A 9,170-nucleotide genomic window follows, 5' to 3' on the forward strand; every position below is an offset into this window, starting at 1 on the left:
CTCCTCCGCCAGGAGCCTGCTTCTTCCTCTCCCACTCCCCCTGCTTGTGTTCTGTCTCGCTGGCTGGCTGTCTCTGTCAAATAAATAAAATCTTTTAAAAAAAAAAAAAAAAGAGGAAATTCAAAGATCTACTTACAAGAAAGCCATACAAAATCTTTATAAACCTGGGTGTGGGGTGTGGAGACTAGTCATGTCAAGGGGCCTTGAGAGAACGAAAGCTGGAACCCTGTCTCATTCAGCTCAGAGATGAGAAATGCTCGCTCCTTCCATTCAGCAGTAGCTTACAAGGGCTGAGCAACTTTATTTCTGAAGTCTCACCACCAGGGGGTGCAATGAGAGCAGCAAAAGCTTCTGAACTTGTTCTCTTCTGTTTCAGCCATATGGCCTCGGGCTTATTTCTGTGCCAGTCCCTGTACCAGGTGGGCACCATATCTGCCCTACTGGAGCTCTTGTTGCCACAACTAGTGTAGGAATGATGGAATTTTCTCTAACACATGGAACATTAGTGGACACCAACATTAAAAGTCATATTCCCAAATAATTGTACAAATTTCCAATCCTCCTTTCCTTTCTACAGCCTTTTCTCACCAAACCCACTTCTCCAGCCCTGAGCTTGCTACTGGCCCCAGCCCTGCCTCTTTATCATTAGACTAATTTGAATGGAGCTGGAGACCCATGATCAAAGTCAAGGAACCCACTGCCAGAGACCCTTTTAATTCTTAAAAGTACCCTTTACCTGTGCCTCCATCCTCCCCCTCTGCTACTGGAAGTGATTTTCCACTGTCCCTACCCCTAGGTACGCTGTGACTCAGGCAGAGCTGTTTGCCCTGCTTTGCCGCCTGGCCGATGAGCTGCTCTTTAGGCAGATTGCCTGGATCAAGAAACTGCCTTTCTTCTGCGAGCTCTCAATCAAGGATTACACGTGCCTCCTGAGCTCTACCTGGCAGGAATTAATCCTGCTGTCCTCCCTCACCGTTTATAGCAAACAGATCTTTGGGGAGCTGGCTGATGTCACTGCCAAGTACTCACCCTCTGATGAAGAACTACACAGGTAAGGACTGTTGGCTAGGGAGGAAGTCACACAACCAAACCATTGTCATCCCTGCAAGGTAGGGATGGAGTGCCCCCACTGACACTCCAGAGGATAGGAATTAGAGCCACACACAGGGCTGGCTTTGAATCCTTACTCTCCACTGACTAGCTTTGTAACCATAGACAAGTCTCTGATTCCTACATTCTGAATTTATAAAATGGGATAATTACCAGTATTTCCCCAACAAGGTAGTTGTGAAAAATAAATGATACTGTGCAGCGAACCTTAGCAGAGCGCTACACTATTATTATTATTATTATTATTATTATTATTATTATTATTATTTTATCACATCTGGATTACTGAGGTAAGATAATGTATCTGGGAAATACAAAAACCTAAACTCTAAACTTCATCTGTAAAGTGGGGGCCTCTGAGCTATAGTTTATAGTTCAAGAACAAGATCTAGAAGTCAATATGGTACCTACTATATGCCAGGCACTGGGCTTAGTATTTTACATTACTCTTATTCTTTTCTCACAGCCTCTAGCATTATAGGTGTTGTTATGCCTATTTTATGGATAAGAAAACTGAAGTTCAAAGAGACCTGCCCTTTAATGTTTTGGGTTTGAACCCAGAGCCTGGATTTGAACCTATGCCTGCCTAATGTCAAAGCTTAGGCTCTTTGACTGCATCTGAGATGCAGTGAGATGGTAACAGCATGGGACTAAGAGACCAAGCGGCTCTCTTCAATGTTTTCTGGCATAACTTCTCATCCTACTTGGTCAGGATCCTAATCTCCTGGTCTAGCACAGATCTTTTACTCACTCACTTTGAAGACCTACAGCACGTGGTGACACCCCAAAATCAGGACAAATGGATCTGTTGATACAACTTTTCTGGCTTATTAATTTATCACGTGAAAAATAAAGCTTAAATCACATTTAAATAGACATTTCAGTAATTCACCTTTATTGAACAGTTTTAAAAAATCGAAGTTTTGGGATTCCAGAACACCAAGAAAGAGGAAGAGGTACCCCCATCAATGAAAACTGGAGGGATGGGGTACTAGCCCGCACACTTCTCTACACAAGACCAAAGTGCCTCTCCTCTGTCACCCAATTGCCATGGAATAAAGACAGGCTAAGTGTTAGGCTGAGAGTAAAGCTCCAAGACTCTCAGGGGCCCTTTGCACAGCTGGGGGAGGGAGGAGTCTGGATGCTGACACTCTCCCATTTTTCTGATATTTCCTTTTCAGTGATGCTTACTGGCTTCAGGGTAATCTATAAATGACAGAGTTTTGAACCCAGCTGACACTTTGTCCTATAAACAGACTATCTGATTTTACAGATGACCTAACCTCCTGATTTGAGCCTTTAATTCATTGTTTCCATCAAATTCATATCTCTTGCTCCTTGATTCTGGGCCAACTGAGTGTTTGAATTGCAGTCAGTAGGCTTTAATATTGTCAGGGTTTGCAGAGCTGGCCCAGTGAGTCTGGCCCCTGTTCGCCTGGAATCCACCAGTGCAGCCTGGAGCTGTCTACAAAGTCTACCTATGGGCTCTAGTCCCTATAAAATGATGGGTTTTCCCAGGCCCTCTGCAGGTAGGCAGGGATCATTGGCCATGCAAGGCTCTTTGTGGCTTTGAGCTTCATAAAGCACCCCATCCCACTGTATACAGTCCCTTGAGCCCCAAGAGCAAGGCAGAGGCCAGTAAATTAGTGAGGAAATGTTTATTTCTAGGAAGGCTCCTTACCGAGGAGAATGTAGAGCTGTACTGTCCAGTATACTAACTGCTAGCCTCGGGTGACTTTTTAAATTTAAGTTAATTAAAATTAAATAAAATTAAAAATCAGTCCTCATTTGCACTAACCACATTCCACGTGCTCACTAGCCACATGTGCTTAGTGGGTACTGTATTGGACAGTGCAGATCCAGAACATCTCCATCACCTCAGAAAGTTCTGTTGAACAATGCTGATTCTAGAACATGTGTTAGTTCTGAGGAAAGAAATAGATTTGTTGTCAGGACTTACTACTCCATGTAAGAAGCATATGTTATCTTTCCATGGAAAAATACAAGTTAAACTTCAACATGTTAGTTCTGATTACACACCCATGTACCTAGGACACTGTTCTGTGTGTCAGAGGGAGGGGTGTTGGGACCAAGATGATGCAGACATGGTTTCTGACTCTGAGGTGAGAGCCCCTATTTGTGGCTTAGGGGATTGGGAAACAGATAGAAACAGGTAACAATCTGTAATCCAGGAGGATACTGGTGGAGATCGAGGGGCATATGAGGGACTGTGCCAGCACAGCCGAGGGAGTAAGGACCTCTACTTGCATAATCAGGTAATGTAGACATTTAAGCTGCGTCTTGAAGTGGGTTTTCCTAGGTAGATTATAGAGAATAGGAGGAAGGCAGGAGATAAAACAGAGTCCTAGAAGTTAGAGTTCCTGGGTGATTGGTTTGTGCAGGGAACCAAAAGCAATCCTGTGGATTAGGGTATAGAGAGAATGTATCTGAGAGAAGAAATGAGGGAAGAAATGGCTGGAGAAAAAGGTTTAAAAAAAAAAAAAAGGGCAGATCATGAAGGTGTTCAAATGCCGGTGTAGGGGCTCCTGGGTGGCTCAGTCGGTTAAGCGTCTGACTCTTGATTTCAGCTCAGGTCATGGTCTCAGGGTCCTGGGATTGAGCCCTGCGTTGGGCTCCCCACTCAGCGGGGAGTCTGCTTGTCTCGCTCTCCCCCTGCCCCCTGCTCACACACACACGTGCACTCTCTCTCTAAAGTAAATAAATCTTAAAAAAAAAAAAAGATTCATTAAATGCCTATCAAAAGAATTTTGATTATATTATGTAAATACTCTTAAATCATAAGATGTTTTTATGTGGAGCAATTACATGGTCAGGTATCATTTTAGAAAGATCCCTGTGGCTGTAAAGCTTCAGGTGGATTGGCATGGACAACACCAGAGGATGGTGGCTGGGTAAGAGGTTTTTCATAATCCGGGTAAAAGAAAACAAGGCCTGGACAAGGCAGCAGTGACTATGGGAATAGAGAGGGCTGTACAGAGTTAAGAGATAACAAGGAGGTGTAGTCAGTGGGACTTCAGTGAGGCAGAAGTTGGGGATGCTGCCAGGCAGGTGAGTGCCAGTTCTCTTAGCCAAGATAATGCAGCCTGAGAAGAACAGGCGAAGAGATGAGCCACTCTGAGTTTGGTTTGGAGTCTGTTGAGCCTGAGATGCATGAGCCGGCGAGCCCAGGGGGTCAGAGGAAAAGGAAGTATGAGAACCTCTGGATTCAGGCACATTAGAGTAAAGCATTCCTTACTCTGCTAGAAACCCAGGGTGTGGAGTCTGTAATTGGCCATAGCTCTTTTTTACCTTGCCTGCTCCTGCATTACTCCTACTCCCCCAAAATGCCTTTACTTTTTCACGACTCTTGAGTGCAAGTGAGTTCCTGCTGTCATGAAAAGGCTTTTCCCTGATGATGCATGACCACCTCCTTTTCTCGTCTCAAATATTGAATCAAATTTATGGTACCCATTTTCCTTAATCAGGCTGTTATCAGACAGTGAGCTGGGCGAATTTGATTTAAAGCAGATTGTAGCACCAGCCAGTGACTGCTCCTGGCCCTAATCAAGACTCCTTCACTCTCAAGAGAAGATGCCTTGCACTAGATGGGCTTTAATGGGCACTTCTATCTCGTGAGCACTGCTCCATTTCTGCCAGATCTCTGGAAAGTTGCCTCCCAGCTTCCCTGCTCACACCCTAGCTGTAAGTTTCAAGAAACAATCTTTTCTTTTTGTTGTGATAACAGGAGCGATGATGATGATACCATTAATAATGATAATAGCTAACAATTATGGGCTGTTTATTGTGCCAAATTCTGTCTTAAGTGCTTTACAAACATTATTTGTTTAGTCCTCACCACCGCCCCAAGCAACTGCATTAATGTCCTTGCTCCACGATGAGGAGCATGAGATTCAGAGAGGTGAAAAAACTCAAGGCTACAAACCTAGAAAGAGATGAAGTTGAGATTATCACCTAGATCTCTTGTGCTCCAAAGCCCAGAAGCCTTACTATTACACTCTACTAAATTATTTAGCCTTCTAAAAAAGTTCAGCTTTCTGGAATGTGGCCTAGAGTTGCAGTCTTACTTTCAATCTTGGCGTGTTTACATGGGTGTTGAGATGACAATTCCTTTAAAGCTGATGACTGCTCCTGGGGGTAGGTGCACTTAGCTGAATGAAAAAGAGACAACTGGGCCTCTCGGCCCCCTTAATGGGACATAACTTACATAGTGTCAGCTTCAATTGCTGACTGAATGGTCCAGTGGTTTGGGGGATCCTGGCAGGAATGTTTTCTTTGTCCCAGCATGCTTGTGTAATGGGAACCTCGAAGAAGAATGGGTGTGTTTGTCCAACTTTCTGGCTTTAAATGCTGATAATTTGCAGACAGGGAATACAGGGGCGTTAGAACTGTGGAGTGGGCAGATGTGGAGGAGGAACGGCTGCAGGAGAAAGCAGGCCCATGGAACAGAGAACAATTTGTTTATCAAGGGGTGGGATGCGGGGTGTGGAGGAAAGCTTTGCAGTCGGGCTGTGGGGACTGAGTGGGGGCTACTGGGCTGGCTGCCAGGCCCCCACCACTGCCAGGGGTCTATGATGTTTGCCTGTCCTAGGAAATGTGGAAAAGAAGGTACGTGCTGTCCCCAAGAGAAAGGGCAGATTTGGGACATATTCTCACGCCAGGCACTTGGGAGCTCCTTTGTGTCCCTCACATCAAGACTCAGCCAGCAGTAAGTTCACCACTGCTGGCTGGGGGGTCTGGCTGATAACCACACACCTGCAGGTTCTGCAGTGCCAGAGGGAGCACTTGGGGCAAGCGGGTGCTGATTAAGGGAGAGAACGTTATCTTTGTTTGCTACACTGCTCGGCCACAGACAGATGCTGGCATTGCCGCTCTCCCTGCGTCCTCCTTTTTGATGCCCTACCACATTTCCTCCCCACACCACCCCTCCAGGCAGATACTAGAGGGAATTCACAGTCAAGACCTTTTTCCTCTCAAGAACAGAAGTAGTCATCAGAGTCCTGTGATGAGGCATGCTCTTCATTCCCAGGCCAACTGCCTCCTGCATGTCTCAGTATCATGCAGGCACTGCAGCAAACCCTACACCTGATTGAGGTGGGCCCTGGGCTGAGTCGCTGTGGGAACACAGAGTTCCTGAGGTCTCCCGTGGTGGCATGAGGTCGCCTTTCCCAGTTACCAGTTAAGAGCAAGACAGGGAGTGGACAGTTTAGTGCTGAGAAAGCAAGAGGCTTGGAATTAGAAAACTTGGGTTTAAACTTTGGCCCCACCCCACCACCACTTATTTGCTGTGCAGCTTCGGGGTAGGCAAGATGCTCTTCTTTTGCTTCCTCATCCCTAACGTGCAGGTGTGATATTACTTATCTGACAGGTTGTCAGGAAGGTAAAATAGAGGGGCACCTGGGTGGCTCAGTTGTTAAGCGTCTGCCTTCAGCTCAGGGCGTGATCCCGGCGTTCTGGGATCGAGCCCTGCATCAGGCTCCTCTGCTGGGAGCCTGCTTCTTCCTCTCTCACTCCCCCTGCTTGTGTTCCCTCTCTCGCTGGCTGTCTCTCTCTCTGTCAAATAAATAAAAGTTTAAAAAAAGTAAAATAGAATGCAGTAGGGGCACAGTAAATAACCTCTCTGAGCTTTGTTTCCACATGTGAACAAAGAGGGCTATAATACCAATTGTGTAGATTTATTGGGAGTATCCAGTGAAATAATGTGTGTAGAATATTTAACAAAGTAATTGGCAAGTAACAAACACTCAACAAAGGGTAGAAAGGTAGATAAGTTTATATAGTAGTTATTCAGTATAAATTTGTCTATCAGCCAGTTTGGGAAAGTATTAATAAAGTTGTAAAAGCCATTGGGCCAGGCACAGAGAGAAATGGAGTCAGCCCTCATTGTTCAAGTCAGCGAATGGAGGGAAGAAGCCCCAGGTTGTGATGGGGCTTTGAGGCAAAGAGGTCAGGCTCTAGATTGCGGGTAACTGCTCCTGTAGCTCCCCCTGGTGCTTGAGAAGTGCAGATGCCAATGGCCCCAACAGAGCCAGGCTTTCCCCCCAGGAAGAGAAAATGTGCTGCTTGCCCAGGAGGCCAAGCCTTTGCAAAGCCTTCAGAGTCAACGCAGAAGGCAGTAGAGCCCAGACAGCGGTAGTACATCCCTAGGTGTTCGGCACCCTGCCCAGATATGGACTTCTTGCCTGGCATAGGGCTGCAGTACTCAGATCTGAACATGACACCGGGAGGTAGTCCCAGGGCTGAGCATCTTCTCTCCTAGCCGCATCTAAGGCCTATCTGGAACTCTCCTTAGTCCACTCCTAGAAGGGCAGAGGCTGAGCCTGACCCCAGCTATTACACACTCTTGCTTCCCCATTAAGCCTTTTTGCCTGCTTGGTTTGGTGGTATCTCCACCTCTGGTATGAGGTATTGCCCACTATGACCCAGAGTATTAGTCTCCTAACCTGGGGCTCCTTTTTCTAAAACTTGATCTTTCCCCAAGGAGCTTACTTCTAATCCAAAGAAAGGAGCATGGTCCACATTGAGGCTTCTCTGCTACAGTATGATGCTGTCCTTAGATATTGGAAAAACCAAGGGCTTGGGAAGTTAGCCCAGGTTCCAAGTTTTAGCTCTGCCACCAACTAGCTGTGTGCTTGTGGATGGACCAGTCCCCTCTGCTCTTTGAACTTCAGTTTCTCATCTATACAGTGGTAATGATAATCTCACATAGCCCATAGAGCTGAGAAAATTAAATGAGAAAGTGCACGTAAAGTGCCTAGCACAGAGACTGGCACAGCATGGAGGCTCAGTTAATGTTTCCCTTCCTCCCTAGCTAAAGTCAGGGATGCCAGTAACATTTTTCATTGTGCATAACCTCAGCCCTGCTGGGAACCGTGAACCTAAAAAATACAATCATCAGCTTTTTCTTCACTATGGCAGAGGCTCAGATAGAGTCACCATGGCAGCTGCCATTGATACTGGGGGCTGCATCTCAACCGTAGCAGTATCTTAATAATGTCATATTTTTCCACATTTACATTTCAGACAGCCTTTGGCCCTTGTTACCCCAAGCAGACAAGCATTATTATTTTACAAAAGAGAACCTCAAAGCGTAGAGGGGTCAAGTGATTTTCCCAAGGTCTTAGAACTTTCGTATGTTGGAACTGGATTTGAACTTAGATTTAATTGGCCCCACCTGACCTTAGGAACAGTAGCTTGTATGAGCTGCCTTGCCTCTAGACAAACCATGCATCTACCTGTCTTTCAGAATGGTTTTGGGTTCCATTTCCCCCAGGCTCAGGCTCTTTTCTGTCTTCAATGCCTTAAGAAGCTGTAGGAGACCTCTGTCTTCCCTTCCTTTACCTCCATTGGTCTCAAAACCCACTCACACCTCTGTCTGTTCTCCAGATTTAGTGATGAAGGGATGGAGGTGATCGAGCGGCTCATCTACCTATATCACAAGTTCCATCAGTTAAAGGTCAGCAATGAGGAGTATGCTTGCATGAAAGCAATTAACTTCTTAAATCAAGGTAAGTAGCTGGAGGTGAGAAAAGGTTTTGTGGGGTTAGTTTTTTGTTTTTTTGTTTTGTTTTGTTTTGTTTTGTTTTTGCTGGAGATCATTTTCCCTCGTGTTTCACACACCACCTCCCACCCCTTTGCCCTCAGGACTGTCACACAGAATCTGTCACACTATGTGGGTACCAATCCTAGAAGGCCTATGCTCTCCTCACCCTGCCCCTCTATAAGGCAGGGCATGCTTTGGATTTTTTTCTTCAAACCTAAATGCCACAGTCTCTATAACTCATAGAGGAAGGAAGAGGATTCGCTTTGTTTAGTCAGTTTTAATGCATTTAAACACAGACACCAAGGACAGTACATGCGTCATTTAAAATATGTACCAAGTTTACCAGTGGCTGAAGAAGAGCAGGGTGACTGATGAAACTATTGGAGATAAGACGTCTATGACAGGCTGGCAGTGGTTCTGACAGCCTTTTCAGGGCAGAGTGGGGGGTGTACAAAAACTCACACAACATGTATCAAGCATGGCTTTTAATTAGAAGAGT

General features: G+C 45.7%; 1 protein-coding gene across 5 annotated transcripts in view; it reads left to right on the forward strand.

The window, feature by feature from the left end:
- NR6A1 (nuclear receptor subfamily 6 group A member 1) overlaps positions 1-9,170 on the forward strand; it is a 219,634-nt gene that overhangs the window by 202,152 nt on the left and 8,312 nt on the right. For all 5 annotated transcript variants that reach the window (XM_045790965.2, XM_045790964.2, XM_045790968.2 and 2 more), the window contains 2 exons: positions 797-1,051; positions 8,515-8,636. In XM_045790965.2, the coding sequence (XP_045646921.1) occupies positions 797-1,051; positions 8,515-8,636 (377 nt within the window). The remainder of the gene's footprint in view (positions 1-796; positions 1,052-8,514; positions 8,637-9,170) is intronic.

Source organism: Ursus americanus, chromosome 18, assembly GCF_024610735.1.
Source record: "Ursus americanus isolate L20-20 chromosome 18, mUrsAme1.1.p, whole genome shotgun sequence".
NCBI classification, from domain to species: Eukaryota; Metazoa; Chordata; class Mammalia; order Carnivora; family Ursidae; genus Ursus; species Ursus americanus.